This window comes from Gadus chalcogrammus, chromosome 2 (assembly GCF_026213295.1).
Source record: "Gadus chalcogrammus isolate NIFS_2021 chromosome 2, NIFS_Gcha_1.0, whole genome shotgun sequence".
NCBI classification, from domain to species: Eukaryota; Metazoa; Chordata; class Actinopteri; order Gadiformes; family Gadidae; genus Gadus; species Gadus chalcogrammus.
In genome coordinates, this window is record NC_079413.1 from 21,892,609 (window position 1) to 21,910,108 (window position 17,500).

Sequence of the window (17,500 nt, forward strand, 5' to 3'; positions counted from 1 at the left end):
CTGTTGTATTCTCTCCTCCGCCAATAAAACACACACACACACACAGTGATGACAGCTCAGTCCATATAGCAAATCTGGTCGGTACCAGGCGTTGACATTATGCTGACTTCTGTGACTTTCTCTATGTATTTGTGTGTGTGTGTGTGTGTGCGTGTGTGCGTCTACGCGTGTGTGTGTGTGTGTGCGAGCGTGCATGTTTGTGTGTTTGCGTGCGTGCTTGCAATCATGTGTGTGTGTGTGTGTATGCCTGCAGGCGTGTATGTGTGTGTGCGTGTGCGCGCAAGCCTGCAGGCGTGTGTGTGTGTGTGTGTGTGTGTGTGTGTGTGCGTGTCTGTGCTGTTGTGCAGAGGCAGCCCTGTGTTTTCCTTGGCGCTGCATCCCCCAGTGGGTCAGAATGCAGTGAGCTAGTGCTGAACTCAACCAGCCCACAGTGCTCAGTGTGTCATGCCTTGCCTCTCGGCGCCCTCTAAATATGCATGACTCTACTGCAGACACCGCTAGTGGACTTGGGTGTCGGCATTGACGTCATTAAATGGCCCCGTTGGAATTTGTTATCAAACATGGTTGGCTTTTTTATATAACGGCTGCTAGACATTGTTACATTTCTGTGCCGCAATCAAGCGTCATTCATGAAGGGGATAAAAATAATTGGATGTTTGGCAGTGACAGTGAGAGTGGAAGCAGAGCAGGAGGTGTGGCGATGAGTGACTCATCCACAGCACCTCGCTTAACCCTCATCTGAACCACCCCCTGACCTATTTCCTCAACTCATCCAGAGTAATGCGACAGCCTTAAAAAATAACAAGCGTTTCCAGTCGGGAGTTGTCAACGACAACCTCCGACACTGTTTCAGAACCCCACTGGGTTCACCTTTTGTCCGTCAGTGAGAGCGAACCGCCAAACCAGCATTGACCTGCGAGGACAAGCCGTCGAGCTTTTATCAAACTGCCCTCCTCTTGAATCCCTCGTATCCTAACCCTAACCCGTGTCTTGTGCCTCTCTCTCCTCGTCCAATCAGGACGACTTCCCTCCGCGCCCGGACAGCAACAACAACGAGAACTCGGTGCCCAAAGACTTCGACACGGTGGACAGCAACAGCAACCTGGGCGCGGGCTCCAAGCCCCAGCACGCCGCCGCCGCCGCCGCCGCCGCCACCGCCGCCGCGGGACCCAACGCCAAGCCGCGCAAGGTCGAGAGGAAGGGCGCCCACCTGGGGAGGTCGGCCAATGAGGTGCTCAAGCACCCCGTCGCCATGGCCGCCGCCGCCGCCAACGCCGCCCAGCCCGTAGGCGGGGCGAGGCGGGGCCTGAACCACACCGGCGCCCTCCGGCCCGCCACCGCCACCGCTGCCCCGGGGGCGGGCTCCGTCCGGGACGCGGCGGACGCCGGCCGCCACAGGAAGTCCTCGGCGCGGTCGAGCGTGGCGGCGGCGGCGGGGGCGGAGCTACAGCAGCAGCAGAAGAAGAAGAAGGAGGCGCCGCAGTGCGAGATCAGCGGGAAGGAGGTGATCTCGGCGCTGTCGCGCGCCAAGAGCCGCGAGTGCCGGCAGCAGATCGTGGACGTGTACTGCAGGCACAAGGAGGGCACCCTGATGCCGCTGCAGGTGCCCCGCTACTGCCCGCTGGAAGGTACGCCCCCCCCCCCCTCCACCTCCCCATCCCCGGCCTCCATACGGTGGCGTTATCACTCGCTCCACGCAGGGAGGAGATGGGGTTACGTGAGACGTAGACGGTTGTTCATGAAGGAGAAACCAAACCCTTATAGAACAGGGTTCTATTTTATGTAGGCTAGGCCGTCCAGGCTTCGCCTTATTGGGCTTGTCCCGTGTGCGCAAGCACACGGGACAAGCCCGATAAGGCGTAGCCTAGATTGTAAGCTACGCGGCGTAGTAAGCTATCCGGCGTAGTAAGCTAGCAAGCTACGTGGCGTTGTAAGCTATCCGGCGTAGCTTACAATCATAGACCTAGAGTTATAATATCATACACTATCAATTCATTTGGGGTCGGCTTCCCGAGGTAGAGCAGGTTTCAACCGGAAGGTTGCTAGTCCGATCCCCGGCTCCTCCTAGCTGGCGTCCCTGAGCAAAACACCTCGTCCTAACTGCTCCCGACGAGCTGGCTGTCGCCTTCCATGGTTGGCTCCGCCGTCGGTGTGCGAATGCGTGTATGAACGTTGAAGTGAAGTACTGGGTTACATCGAAGCGATGTGGAGTGACCCTGATCCAAATGATCGACTTAAACGCACAAACAAGAACCCGGTGGTTGTGTAATCGTTGTGAGCGGTGGTGGAGGTCAGTCGGGACTAGGCTGGGGTCGAACCCCGTGCCCGCGGCCCCAGCACGTCTCAGCCGAGCTGACGGGTTGAGTTCTGGACGAGCTGGCGTTCGTCTGCCCGAAAAAAAAAACATTTCACTGTAAGCGAGCGAGAGAGAGAATCGTGAACTGTACGCGTAGACGTTGAACACAAAGAAGAGGCAGAGTGAGAGGCTGGAGAACAGAGGCCGCCTCCGCCTAAAGGAGTCAAGTAAGGCAACGCTGGCACAATCGTCGGGTGGGGAGGCTCCTCTCCCAGCGTCCATGTTGGCACGAGGCTTGATTCTATTTCGCCGGGCGCGTCGCCGACCTGCCGTACACGGAACGGACGGCAGCGTTGCGCCGCGCCACAGCGACCGACTGATGTGGTGCGACGACGCCCTTAATTAGTGGGCGGCCACGTATAGGAGCCGTATATTTAGAAGGGGGCTGACTAATGATTCCGCCTCAGCGAGGGAGCCCGGACGCAAACGGGTGCGTTTGAGGTCTCCTCGTTATGATTGCAGGTTGCTTTGATGACGCTCTTATCGTGATATTAATAGACGAGTGGGTCGGTCGGCGGCGGCAACGGGGATGTGACGGAGCTGGAGTCGGCGCAGAGTTCTAACGTTTTTATCGAATGCCAGAATGAGATAGACAGGAAGATATGGGAGTGAGAGGGGAGGACATGCAGCAAAGGAACCCACGGGCAGGAATCGAAACCCGGGTCCTCGCGATCTGGACTAAGCGTTAATGGTACGCGCTCTGCCCGGTGAGCGCCCACAAACCACCACAGGGTTAAGGGGATCACGAGAGCGAGTACGAGAAGGTCTCGTGTGTAACACCAGCGGCACAGGCAGAGCTCCTCGCAGTCGACTGATGACAATAATCTCCTCTCTACCGGCGTGCCCCCGATCACCCCCGCCTGCTCACTAATTAGCCCGGGCCGCCCCTCTTTTCCCAGAAGGCCCCACTCTGTGGCATCTCAGATGCAGAGTCGTTCTTTCTGCTGTCAAAAGGGTTTAAATATAGAGAGGAAGAGAGACTGCTTGGGTCCGGCCCGGCCTGACCGCGCATGGGAGATGACAAGGCAGGGTGTAATTGCAGAAAGTTTGGGACGGGAATACTGTTCCAGAAGCTGTGTTTCCGAGGAAGTGTCCTCCAATCATTGCCGGAGGGAGGTCATGTCGGAGTGCGACCGATTGCGTGTGCATGAGGGATGTAAACGCTCCGCAAATTAGCCGACAGGGTTTAAGACGACCCGAAAGGCCACGTAGGGATTTGATTTATTGTGTCGTAGGTTAAAGGCGCGGTCGGTAAGATTTAGTGACGATTATTTCCGTGGTATTGGTTAGAGATCGCACGGCCGTTCGCCAGCTAAACGTGAGGGAAAATGTGCTGTGTGAATTTCTGTTTTGAGGATTTAGACCTCCATCAAGGACTTCTCTTCCCTGATTGGTTCAGGGAATCAATCTTGCCTGTCAATCACGGGTACATGAATGATACCTACTTCTTCCTGCCCTCTTCCGCTCAGTGCCTACTGGGCACTGAAATCTTTAGGGTAAGGCAAGTGACAACTGCGTAGTCAAGCAAAACACGATAGCAAAATATACACGACAATATCAACAATAGCAACAATAAAATAATTTAATTATTATATAATTAAATAAAGTACTGGTATGAATTATAAAGTGTAGGGGTGCAGCATATCTTACCTCCAGCCCCTCAGCATGGCCACCATCGACCGGCTCGCTTTAACGTCCCCTCCTCATCCTCTGATGGGCCCTCTCTCCCTCGCTGTCCCCCTCCTCCCCCCCCTCTGATGGGCCCTCTCTCCCCCTCTCTGTCCCCCTCCTCTCTCCCCTCTGATGGGCCCTCTGTCCCCCCCTCTCCCCTCTCTGTCCCCCTCCTCTCTCCCCTCTGATGGGCCCTCTCTCCCCCCTCTTCCCCCTCTGTCTTCCTCCACCCCCCCTCTGATTGGCCCTCTCCCCCCTCTCCCCTCTCTGTCCCCCTCCTCTCTCCCCTCTGAAGGGCCCTCTCTCCCCCCCTCTCCCCTCTCTGTCCCCCTCCTCCCCCCCCTCTGATGGGCCCTCCTCCCCCCCTCTCCCCTCTCTGTCCCCCTCCTCTCTCCCCTCTGATGGGCCCTCTCTCCCCCCCTCTCTGTCCCCCTCCTCCCTCCCCTCTGATGGGCCCTCTGTCCCTCTCTGTCCCCCTCCTCCCTCCCCTCTGATGGGCCCTCTGTCCCCCTCTGTCCCCCTCCTCCCTCCCATCTGATGGGCCCTCTCTCCCCCCCTCTCCCCCTCTGTCTTTCTCCACCACCCCTCTGATGAGCCCTCTCCCCCCTCCTCACCCTCTGATCGGCCCTCCCCCCTCTGTCTCTCTCCTCCTCACCCTCTGATGGGCCCTCTCCCCCCACTCCCCCTTCTCTCTCCCTCCTCCCCCCCATCTGACCGGCCCTATCCCCTCTCTCCCCCTTCTCTCTCCCTCCTCCCCCCCCTCTGACCGGCCCCCCCTCCCTTCTCCCCCCTCTCTCTCCCTCCTCCCCCCCCTCTGACCGGCCCTATCCCCCCTCTCCCCCCTCTCTCTCCCTCCTCCCCCCCTCTGACTGGCCCTCTCTCCCTTCTCCCCCCTCTCTCTCCCTCCTCCCCCCCCTCTGACCGGCCCTCTCCCCGGCCCTCTCCCCCCTCTCCCCCCTCTCTCTCCCTCCTCCCCCCTCTGACCGGCCCTCTCCCCCCCCTCCAGCTAAGACCAGCGTCAGCGTGCAGTGGGACGAGGACCTGGGCCAGGCGGCCCCCCCCCACCCCGCGGTGCCGGCCCGGGTGGCCTTCGTGCTGGTGGTCCACGGCCGGGCGTCCCGGCAGTTCCAGCGGCTCTTCAAGGCCATCTACCACACCTCGCACTACTACTACATCCACGTGGACCTGGTGAGGGGAGAGAGAGAGAGAGAGAGAGAGAGAGAGAGAGAGAGAGAGAGAGAGAGAGAGAGAGGGAGAGAGGGAGAGAGGGAGAGAGAGAGAGAGAGAGAGAGAGGGAGAGAGGGAGAGGGAGAGGGAGAGGGAGAGGGAGAGAGAGAGAGAGAGAGAGAGAGAGAGAGAGAGAGAGTTGAACTGAAGAGCTGGCCTAGGACTCTTCTGGGGTGTAGAGTTAGATTATTTATTTCATTAGTTAGTTTAGTTATTAGCTTGTAGACCTCTCAGCAACATTGCAGATTTTTAAAGTCAGTGTTTAAAACACAGTTAGTTATCTTACTGTTATTACCGTTACACCATAAATAAAACATCAATATCTGTTTATATATATTTATAGTTGAGCATCGTAACATGCTGACTCAAGGACAATAAATGGTTTAGGTAGAAAGCATTTCAGATGTTATTAATCACTCTTAGAGAGACATGATCCATTGCAGCATTTTCTCCCCTGTAAGTACCCTTAACAGTGTGGCTATTATCTGACGCACAATACCTGAAGGTTGTTGTTGTGTGGGATGACTTTTTTTGTCTTGTCACAATGATGACGCAAACAGAACTTGCTGCTCCGTATAGTTACGCGATACCTTTCAGGACAATGCTTTATATAGAACAATTATTGTGCGTGAATATGCAATCAACAGACAATGCAATTAAATATACCTCTAACAAAATATTTGTCGGGCCACTAGTAAAAATAATATTTATATTGAGCCTTTGTGGAAAGGGTTACAAGATAAGATAATCTGATAAGATAAGGCAAATTTTCGAATAGATTCATTCATGTTCATGCTAGTATTTCCCAATTCAACTTCAAACTTTTAATATAATTAATCGTAGATAAAGAAACAAAAAAAACACGATGCAAATGGATTGCTACCAGGAATTATGAGTTAAAAGCGGTACGGGTTAATAAACTAGCTTCAACTTTTTTTAAGCTTGTTTTTTTTTTTTTTTTCTCCGACAGCGATCCAACTACCTCCATAGGGAGGTCATCGCCCTCGCCGAACAGTACCCAAACGTCCTGGTGACTCCCTGGCGCATGTCAACCATCTGGGGAGGGGCCAGCTTACTGACGATGTACCTGCGCACCATGAGCGACCTCCTCAAGATGGCCGACTGGTCGTGGGATTTCTTCATCAATCTCAGCGCGGCTGACTACCCAATCAGGTGAGGGCCTTTTTATTCTTGAGCAATGTTCGCAATAGGAACTAATTCCAGCCAAAAATTATACATATTAAAGCTTTTATGTGATTTCTGCTGCTAGGTTACTCACAATCAGAGCAATAATAATAGACGTAGTTTGATGAGGGAGGGCGGCATCTGTTGTCAGTTGGAGAGTTTTTGCAGATCTCTCAAGTCTCTCAAGAGACACACGCAATTCAACCCATGCACACGCTCACACGCCACACTTCGTATTCCTCACACAGAGAAATTACCAGGATAGCGCCCACCAATTTGGGCCGCTATTTAACAGTGGAACAGGTAGGAATCAAATGGGTTCCCCGTACGTTGGGTAACCAGACGTCCTCTTTTGCCCGGACATGCCCTCTTTTTGAGACATTTTAAAAAAAAAAGTGTGGCGGCATTTAAAAATCGGCCGGGATTTTATTAAAGCCTCATGCATGTTCACATTGAATTTGCATTGCGTTTCTCCGGGTCGTTCACAAACTAGTTAGGCTACGCCCTCCCCTGTTCTGTTAGCTTTGCATTGGTGGAAGTGAGTAGTGGGAGTGGTTAAGTAGAGCCTTCAGATTGGACATTTGACTTACTTAGTTACCGTCATGTTTTGTATTTATTTTTTTGCCATTATTGTTTTATATGGACAAACATTAACAAATGTGTTCTACAGGGGATTGATAAAGTTCTATCTATTGAACAGAAAGAAACACTTGTTCATACTTTACACACTTTACCACAGTATTGGCCTACTGAATGCAACAGATATATTTTAAGCATTGGACTGAATGCAACATAAATATATAATATTTTTCTTTGCACGTTTGCAACTTTTAAAAGTTCAGGGAAAAGTATATGCCTCTACTGGTGTTGCTTAAGCCAATAGCCTTTTGAGGCAGTGTTGTTTCTGAAGTATTAAGGGCCAATAATGCTTACTATCATACATTAGTCGCCATGTCTATGGACACATTTGTATGCAGTCCCATGTTAATACCCCCCCCTCCCTCCCCCGCCGACAAAATCTCACTCTGAACTCAGTTCAAAACTTGAGAGCCCTGTTTTTGTCTTCAGCACAATGATAATTTGAGTGTGTTGACCGTTGTTGTAATGTTATAACGTTATAACGATACCGTACGCATTAGCTTGGCTGCTGGCCTGAGCCACTTGTCATATTAGCGCATCGTAGTGAGCTGGGTTTATATTGAAATATATCAGTTATTCAGAACAGGACGCCGTTGACAGAAAATGAAATGGATAAAACACTTTGTCTTGGTTTGAACATTATTTGAAACTGTTGAGATAATGCAAGTAAAACGAATGTACTGTACTAAATCTAAGAATGACCATGATATGTCATCAGAGAAACTACTAGCTGGTTTGAGAACAATGCTGCAGCCAGTATGATTGCCTTTTACATTTCCGTTCGGGTTGGAACGTTTGTCTACGTCTTGGCCAGTGTGCGATGATTCACTATTCTCAGAGTAGCCCGGGTTGCCAGATAGGAAACAAATTGGCGCACAAACGCAGCGTCGGGCAGCAGTGAAGGAAGAAAAAGTAACACAAACCAAAAAGAAAAAAAGGTTTGTCAATCATCCACACCATGTGCTTAGTTATTTTTATTTTGGTATTCTGGATTTTGGTTATTCCGGGGTTTTTTTTGCTTGTAAATCTATTTCCATCCGTTTTAATAATGATAAGCCCTTGCCAAGTCAACACAGCCCGTAAATCACAGCGGAGAGCTTGCGGTCCCACGAGGGCCACTAAAACCAACAGCCCTGTCCCTGTTAGTTTAGGGCGCACGGATCAGGTTACACCCCCCCCCCCCCCCCCCCCCTCGGACTCCTGTCCGTGTCAAGGGATTCGACGTAGCGGAAGTCCTCGGCTTTTCACTGTCCAGCGGCCTTATTGTGGCCAGAGGCCCTGTAGCAGAGAGGGGGGGGGGGAGATAGCACCAGTTAGGAGAGGTAGCATGTAGCGTCAGTTAGGAGCGGTAGCATGTAGCGGCCGTTAGGAGCGGTAGCATGTAGCGGCAGTTAGGAGCGGTAGCATGTAGCGGCAGTTAGGAGCGGTAGGGTCAGTTAGGAGAACTAGTGTGTAGCATAGCACCAGTTAGCAAAGGTAGAGTGTAGCACCTGGTAGGCGAGCTAGCGTGTAGCGCCACTTAGGAGTGCTAGCGTGTAGCGTCAGTTAGGAGAGCTAGCGTGTAGCACCTCTTAGGAGAGGTAGCGGCAGTTAGGATTACGTAGCGTGTAGCGCCAGTTAGCAGAGGTAGCATGTAGCGGCAGTTACGAGAGGTAGCGCCAGTTAGGAGTGCTAGCGTGTAGCGTCAGTTAGGAGAGCTAGCGTGTAGCACCAGTTAGGAGAGGTAGCATGTAGCACCAGTTAGGAGGGGTAGCGTGTAGCACCAGTTAGGAGAGGTAGCATGTAGCACCAGTTAGGAGAGGTAGCGTGTAGCACCAGTTAGGAGAGCTAGCATGTAGCACCAGTTAGGAGAGGTAGCGTGTAGCACCAGTTAGGAGAGCTAGCACCAGTTAGGAGAGGTAGCGTGTAGCACCAGTTAGGAGAGGTAGCGTGTAGCACCAGTTAGGAGAGGTAGCGTGTAGCACCAGTTAGGAGGGGTAGCGTGTAGCACCAGTTAGGAGAGGTAGCACCAGTTAGGAGAGGTAGCGTGTAGCACCAGTTAGGAGAGGTAGCATGTAGCACCAGTTAGGAGAGGTAGCGTGTAGCACCAGTTAGGAGAGGTAGCGTGTAGCACCAGTTAGGAGAGGTAGCATGTAGCACCAGTTAGGAGTGGTAGCGTGGACTGCCATAATCAGCCCTGCCGATTTAGCTAAACCCTGACATTACCGAGTTAAGAACCATCAACCATACGCCTGTAGATGTACATTTTCTGTGTTTACAAAGGGACGGTGGCTGGTTTGACGTCGTTTGCGGCGCGCTGTTCACCAGTGTCCACGGTGGTTGCAGGAGATGGGGCGAGGTCATTCCCATCAAAGATGGGTGGTTTGAAATCACAAGAGGCCGTGGTTGGACGGTTAGAGTGAAGCAGAGGAGAGGCCAGCGAGGTGAAAGATAATCATAAATAGAAGTAAGGCAGAGAAAGCACAGCATCCGAGTTCTGTTCATAATGAAGGCTTTCAGACGGTTGGGTGGAGGATCCATTTTGTATACTTAACGGTTTGCTCAGATTTAAGAGCCACAGTCACACACACACACCCACAAAACACACACACACACACACATACACACATGCCCAACCCCAGATGCACACCCAACACCATATTCACACACAAACATACACACACACACCCACCTACACAACTCAATATACACACACATATACACACACACACGTACACACAGACACAACAACACACAAACACACACACACACACGACCCGACCAACACACCAAACCCCATGTACACACATACACTCAACAATGCAAACACACACACATGCACATACATATACACAAACACAAACACGCACACACACACCAACCCAACGTAAACACCCAACCCCACGTATACACATACATCCAACAACACACATACACACACACACACACACCCAACTCCATATACCCACGCACACACACGCAACAACACACACCACAACACACACCCTCCCACCCACACAATCAATGCAGTGCGTTGGATGTGTGTGCCTAAACAGTCAGTTTGAACAGGCCCGAGGCGAGGATCCATACCTCAGCCTCTGCCCAGTGCTGTCGTCATTAGCAACCGTACCACGAGAGCTTAGGAAACTTTGGATCGATCTCAACATGTGGTGCGGGCATGTGCCTCAGATCCTGTGTGTGTGTGTGTCTGTGTGTGTGTGTGTGTGTGTGTGTGTGTGTGTGTGTGTGTGTGTGTGTGTGTGTGTGTGTGTGTGTGTGTGTGTGTGTGTGTGTGTGTGTGTGTGTGTGTGTGTGCGCGTGTGTGTGTGGGTGGGTGAGTATGTATGTTATTGTATGTATGTGTGTGTGTGTGTGCGTGCACATAAACACTTGTGTGTCAGTGTACATGTGAACACCTTGACCGAACGTGATGCAGACCCCCCAACTTTGGGTTTGTCTGTCCGTACCCAACCTCCCTCCTGTGTGTGTGTGTGTGTGTGTGTGTGTGTGTGTGTGTGTGTGTGTGTGTGTGTGTGTGTGTGTGTGTGTGTGTGTGTGTGTGTGTGTGTGTGTGTGTGTGTGTGTGTGTGTGTGTGTGTGTGTGTGTGTTCATCACGGCCTTGGCACGAAGGGATGTGATGAAGACCCCCACAGGGCAAGAGCATAACACGGCCTGCACGACATCTCTGCATATATACGCCCTGTTAGTCCTGGACACACACACAACCCCAGATACACAAATACACCCAGTAACACACACACACACCCATACCAACACCACACACACATACACCAAACAACACGCAAACACACACTCAAACACAACCCCACATACACACATTCATCGAACAACACACAGACTCCCACACACAATCCCACATACACACAGACAGCCATCAACACACACACACACACGCACACCTTTGTGTTGTCTGACCGCTGCTCTTAAGTGAAGGTTAAACTAAATGAGGGCTCTCGCTCCCCCGGAACAAAAGAAAAGTGCTTCCGACGGTAATAACCACGATCGTCCCGCTGCAGGAACTCCGGGGCGCGCCCCAGCTCAGAGGAGGAACGACTCAGCGATTAACGTTTCCTGGCTTGAAGCAGGGTCACACCTGTGTTTGTTGGACTTGATCCATCCACTAAGACGATAATCAGACGCTTTTCCTGTTTGTATTTCTTTCTTTTATCCCTTTCTTGTTTTTCTGCCTTCCCTTTTTTTCGTTCGCTCCAGTCCCTTTACGTGTTCGTCCTTTATTTTGGTCGGTTGGGGTTGGGGTCGGCTTCGCTCAGGGAGTAGAGCAGGTTGGCTGATAACTGGAAGGTTGCTAGTTTGATCCCCGAGGTGTCTCTGAGACGCCTCACCCTGACTGCTCCATAAGAGCTGGCGGTCGCCCTGCGTGGTTGACTCGACGATGGTGTGTCAATGTGTGCCTGAACTGTTTTAGGGGATAACAGCATCTGGTAAATGCTGCTAATATGTCAAATGTATTGAGGGGTGGTTGGGGCTTTTCCTTGTCCTGATCCCACCTGCCCCTCCTCCCCTTGGATGAAACACAGCTCGTAACAACGCTGATGTCGCTGAAGAGAAGCGCAGACAGTATTATGATTAGAGGCTGATCCAAACAGCCCGCTTAGCTTAGCGTAGCTTAACTTATCAGCTGAGCTAATGCTCTCCAAATATAATGAAGGCAGTGTGAGGCAAATGTCCCTGTTGTGAACCCTGGGGGTGATAGTAAACACTAATCTACTAGTGTTTTCTCCCATTGATCCCAAAAAAGCCCAAACAACTGTGACAGTGTGTGCCAATAGCATCCAAAAGGGCTGCAACTAATGGTTAATTTCATATTTCAGTTTTTATTTTATTTTTTTATTTTTTTATTGATAAATCATTATATGTCTATGTGTCATGAATAGCAAATGGCATCAAAAGTCACCAGAGTCCAAAGTGGGGTCTTAAATGTGCTTGCTTTATCCGACAAGCCGCCAAGAAAAAATTAACTATTCATTATATAGTGATCAATTAACCAAATTCTGGAGTTCAACGGCAACATTAGGCAGGAAATGCTTTTACTTGCACTTTAAGATGGTTGCAGCCCTGGTGTCTGACTTGGTGTACAGTAGGCAACACCTCAGTGGTCTGAAGTGGTGTGCTGCATCCCTAGTGTAACCTCCAATTACCTCTCTCCCAAAAGGTTGTCAGTGAAATCAATACCTCTCCTGGACCCTGAGTGTGTGTGTGTGTGTGCCTGTGTGTGTGTGTCGGTAGTGTGAAAGTGTACGCGTATGCATGTGTGTGTGTGTGTGTGTGTGTGTGTGTGTGTGTGTGTGTGTGTGTGTGTGTGTGTGTGTGTGTGTGTGTGTGTGTGTGTGTGTGTGTGTGTGTGTGTGTGTGTGCTCCACTCTGTGTATTCATTAGAGCAGGACAGTCGGTTCATATTGCCCTGCCCGCTGCCAGTCTGTTGTTTGTGGCTTCATATCTCCCAACAACAGCAACGCTCCTATTGGTTATGTGTCTGCTTTGCTTGAAGGATCGCATAATGATAGACCATACTAACACACCCCACCGCTCCCCTTCTCTCCCTCTCTCCCCCTCTCCCTCTCTTCCCCTCCCCCTTTCTCCCTCTTCTCATCTCTCCCTTTCCCCCCTCTCTCTCTCTCTTTCTCCGCCTTTCTCTCCCGCTCTCCCTCTTACCCTCTCTTCCTCTCGGCCTCTCTCCCTCTCCCTCTTTTATCTCCCTCTCTCCTTCACCCCCTCTCTCTCCCTCTCCCCCTTTCTCCCTCTCTCTCTTGTCCTCCTCAGGGCCAATGATCAACTGGTGGCTTTCCTTTCCAAGTACCGCAACATGAACTTCATCAAGTCCCACGGAAGAGACAACGCACGGTAGGAGATGTCTCTCTCTCTCTCTCTCTCTCTCTCTCTCTCTCTCTCTCTCTCTCTCTCTCTCTCTCTCTCTCTCTCTCCCTTCTTTACTACTGTGTTTTCTTTATAAATGAAATAACCCGTTTTGTTTGTGTGTGTGGGTGTGTGTGTGTGTATATGTATTTGTGTACATGTGTACATGTATGAGTGTGTGTGTGTGTGTGTGTGTGTGTGTGTGTGTGTGTGTGTGTGTGTGTCTGTGTTGTGTCCCCCCCAGCTTCATCCGTAAGCAGGGCCTGGACCGGCTCTTCTACGAGTGCGACACCCACATGTGGCGGCTGGGCGATCGCAAGATCCCAGAAGGCATCGGGGTGGACGGGGGCTCCGATTGGTTCCTGCTCAACAGGCAGTTTGTGGACTACGTGGTCAACTCCCAGGACGACCTGGTCACCAGCATGAAGCGCTTCTACTCCTACACACTGCTGCCCGCGGAGGTGACTAACTCTGAAAGTCTGCATGTGTGTGTGTGTGTGTGTGTGTGTGTGTGTGTGTGTGTGTGTGTGTGTGTGTGTGTGTGTGTGTGTGTGTGTGTGTGTGTGTGTGTGTGTGTGTGTGTGTGTGTGTGTGTGTGTGTGTGTGTGTGTGTGTGTACGTGCGTGTTTGGTCTTGGTACCCTCACACCCCGTCAGTACCCCTTTATCGACACCAAACCTCAAATGTTTCCCTTCGAACTAAGATTACACTGTTATCTACTCTTAGCTGGGAGCCATTAATTATAATATATTAATATTCTTAGTTCTGACTTTTAGGTACTAGGGATTAGTTTCAATGTTTAAGTCATTCAATATAGCCTATACATATGTTTTACACAATATCCATATTTTCCAAAATAAACATGAATGTTTCGTGTGTACTTTGGGCTGTATTTGCGTACTCCATGGACCACTCCAAACCAGGGTCTCTCCCCTGCTACCGAACCATCTGTGTTTCTCCTCGTGTTTTGTAGCAGTTCTCAGATGCCTATCATGTACAGCCTATCCCTCATGTACAGCCTATCCCTCATGTACAGCCTATCCCTCATGTACAGTCTAACACTTGTTTCATTCAACTTGTCTCCTGTCTGGCTGTTTGCTGCTATAAAAAACGACTGCATTCCTCTGGAATAAGATACAGTATTCATGTCTCTCTCTCTCTCTCTCTCTCTCTCTCTCTCTCTCTCTCTCTCTCTCTCTCTCTCTCTCTCTCTCTCTATCTCTCCCTCTCTCCCCCTCCCTCCCTCTCTCTCTCTCTCTCTCTCTCTCTCTCTCTCTCTCTCTCTCTCTCTCTCTCTCTCTCTCTCTCTCTCCCCTCTCTCTCTCTCTCTCTCTCTCTCTCCCTCTCCCTCGCCCTCGCCCTCTCTCTCTCTCTCTCTCTCCCTCTCTCTCCCTCTCTCTCTCTCTCTCTCTCTCTCTCCCTCTCTCTCTCTCTCTCTCTCTCTCTCTCTCTCTCTCTCTCTCTCTCTCTCTCTCTCCCTCTCCCCCCTAACCCTCTCTCTCTCTCTCTCTCTCCCTCTCCCTCTCCCTCTCCCTCTCTCTCTCTCTCTCTCTCCAAACCCACCGTTCCCGCCCTGGCTCGCCCCCCAGTCCTTCTTCCACACGGTGCTGGAGAACAGCGTCCACTGTGAGTCCATGGTGGACAACAACCTGCGCGTCACCAACTGGAACCGCAAGCTGGGCTGCAAGTGCCAGTACAAGCACATCGTGGACTGGTGCGGCTGCTCGCCCAACGACTTCAAGCCCTCAGACCTGCCCCGCTTCCAGGTACAACACCGCATTTCAAAGTAAAAGTCCCCCATCACTGGGGTGTTATAATGGGGTTTGGCTTTGAGCACAGAATTCAGCCAGCTAAACCAGAACATTTCAAAGTAAAAGTCCCCCATCACCAGGGTGTTATAATGGGGTTTGGCTTTGAGCACAGAATTCAGCCAGCTAAACCAGAACATTTCAAAGTAAAAGTCCCCCTCCACCGGGGTGTTATAATGGGGTTTGGCTTTGAGCAAAGTTTTCAGCCAGGTAAACCAGTACATTTCAAAGTAAAAGTCCCCCCCCACCACCAGGGTGTTATAACAGGGTTTAGCCTTCAGCACGGATTTCCGTGTTGTGTTTGTTACACAACGCAGCAATTATATTGTTATAAACGGAGCGAAGAAGCACCACGAGCGCGAGCGGAGCCAGCCTGTGTTTGTTTCCTCGAGTACGACGCCAGGCTATTTCTGACTCTAACATCGCCGTCCTGTCCCGACGTGGCCTGGGGATTTAGGCTTTGGGTGCTTTTTTTCTGAGAGAAAAAGCTGTAATTGCAGGGTTTTCATTCCAGAGATGTTTGCAGGGTCGATGGCGCGGCGACTTCTCAGAAGACGTGTTAACGCTCATTAGACGCACGCATGTGGCTCGGGAGGTAGAGCGGGGTCGGCTATTAACTGGATGGTTGCTGGTTCGATCCCCGGCTCGAGTGTCAAGATGTCCCTGAGCGAGACGCCTCACCCTGACTGCTCCCGACGAGCTGGCTGTCGCCCTGCGTGGTTGACTCCGCCGTCGGTGTGTGGATACGTGTATGAACGGGTGAATGTTACGTCATATTGTAAAGCGCTTTAAGTGGCTACTGGTTTACCTTTCAATCTCAAATATCGGCTGTTACACGCGACATCTAGCATCTTCTATATCGTATGGTCACATGATTCGTCGATGAGCTCCGACTCCAGGTCACCGAGACACAACACACAAACGGCTTCTGCTGCTCGCTGTGGGTGGGCCGTCCAAAAGCGCCACCCTACGGGGGCCACTGCTCTACCCAGAGACCTAATCATCTCACTGACCCAAACCGCCCCGCGCACACACACACACACACACACACACACACACACGAGCAAGCTGACTTTCCGCCTGCATCGCGTGACTGAAAATAACCCAGCAGTGTGTGCTAGCCGCCCCATTCCGTATTGACCCGACGCAGCGAGCGGACGCGTGCTCTTCATGGTGGCCGCGGCCAGCCCTGCTTTAGCACGTGCGCTCTGACGTGCACGTCGTCGATCGCATGCTACGCTACGCTAATCCGAAAAAAATCAGGCTGAACACTAGCCAGAAGCTAGCCAGAAGCTAGCCAGAAGCTAGCCAGCTAGCGATAGCCCCCTCTCTCTGTGTGTCACGGTGGGCCCCGGGACCAGAACAGCATAGCATTTACAAATGAGCTCGGGGTGCTGTTATTCGCTCCCCCCACGCCGGCCCCCTACTACAGACCTGAGGACAGTGGGCACGGGGCCCTCGACGCACGGCTCCGGGAGCAAGTGCGGCCCCGCGGAAACTGATCCGGGAAACAGCTGTTTGAGGAGAGCCGGCTTGTATTTTTGGAGCTTTGTAGTCGGTTGCGGCCTCGAAGGTGGTCATTATCCTAATGTCTGGGTTGGCAGTTGGCAAGGCCCGCTTGTAACCCTCGTACAGGAGGGAGGACGCATACTTGTGTGTGTGTGTCCGTGTGTGTGTGTGTGTGTGTGTGTGTGTGTGTGTGTGTGTGTGTGTGTGTGTGTGTGTGTGTGTGTGTGTGTGTGTGTGTGTGTGTGTGTTGGGGGGTGGGGAGCGGGGGGGGGGGGTAATGTGTGTGTGTGCATCAACAAATGAGCTGCTCACACAAAGGCATGCAATGAATAGTAAACTACAGACTAGCTTGGCGCATGGCAGCCCAGGGTACTCATTATGTCAGCGCTAGGGGCTTCTGAGGGCCCGCCGGGGCCCGCCGACATCCTGGGTCGAGTGCCGTAGACACACCCCTTTGATGACATCATCACCCCGCGCCAGTCCCCCCCCTCCCCCAGACTCACCTTGCCCCCCGGACCACATGAGATGACAGATAAAAGGCCGCTAGGAACTAGAGCATGCTTGTGTGTGTGTGTTTGCGTGTGTTTGTGTGTATGTACTATGTGTGTACTGTGTATGTGTTGGGGTGTGTGTACTGTGTGTACTGTGTGGGGGTGGGGGGGTGTGGGGGGGTGTATTATGCTCATGCATGCGTGTGTTTGTATGTGGGTGCTGCACGTGCATGTGTGTGTGTGTGTGTGTGTGTGTGTGTGTGTGTTTCAATGCCAGGGAAGGAGTGCATTCTGGGTAATCCTTGGCCAGGCTGTGGATGGTTTGGGACAGAGTGGAGTAAAGTGCACTATCTTGGTGCAGATATAATATACATAATTCAAGCATGCAGTAAATAGCCAAATGGTTTCAGACTTTAATTAGATTTTAAAGCCAGTCTGTGTCTTTGGCACAATAACTGAGAGTTATAGTTAGAGGGCACTTTATGAGCCACAGATCCATATCATAATTGTAGAGGCTATAGTTGAATTTGGAAACTATAAGAAACGCCTCAATAATTATCACCACTCATTTCTATTTTTCATCACTATCCCCTATTTAGTTATAAGCTGTGGTCAAACTATTGAGTCTTAAAGAAGAGGCTTCAATCTATTGCGACCTTAAGACGTTCTTAATTTAATGAGCAGGTAGGGGTGATGTCATCAGACTACCCAAGGTAGAGAGTGTGGACATTGGGGGCTT

General features: G+C 51.5%; 1 protein-coding gene across 1 annotated transcript in view; it reads left to right on the forward strand.

Moving 5' to 3' along the window:
- The window catches only part of xylt1 (xylosyltransferase I), a 37,143-nt gene that overhangs the window by 9,378 nt on the left and 10,265 nt on the right, over positions 1-17,500 (forward strand). The window contains exons 2-7 of the mRNA XM_056606708.1: positions 1,019-1,628; positions 5,034-5,215; positions 6,225-6,427; positions 12,861-12,941; positions 13,198-13,414; positions 14,543-14,719. Coding sequence (XP_056462683.1) covers positions 1,019-1,628; positions 5,034-5,215; positions 6,225-6,427; positions 12,861-12,941; positions 13,198-13,414; positions 14,543-14,719 — 1,470 coding nt within the window. The remainder of the gene's footprint in view (positions 1-1,018; positions 1,629-5,033; positions 5,216-6,224; positions 6,428-12,860; positions 12,942-13,197; positions 13,415-14,542; positions 14,720-17,500) is intronic.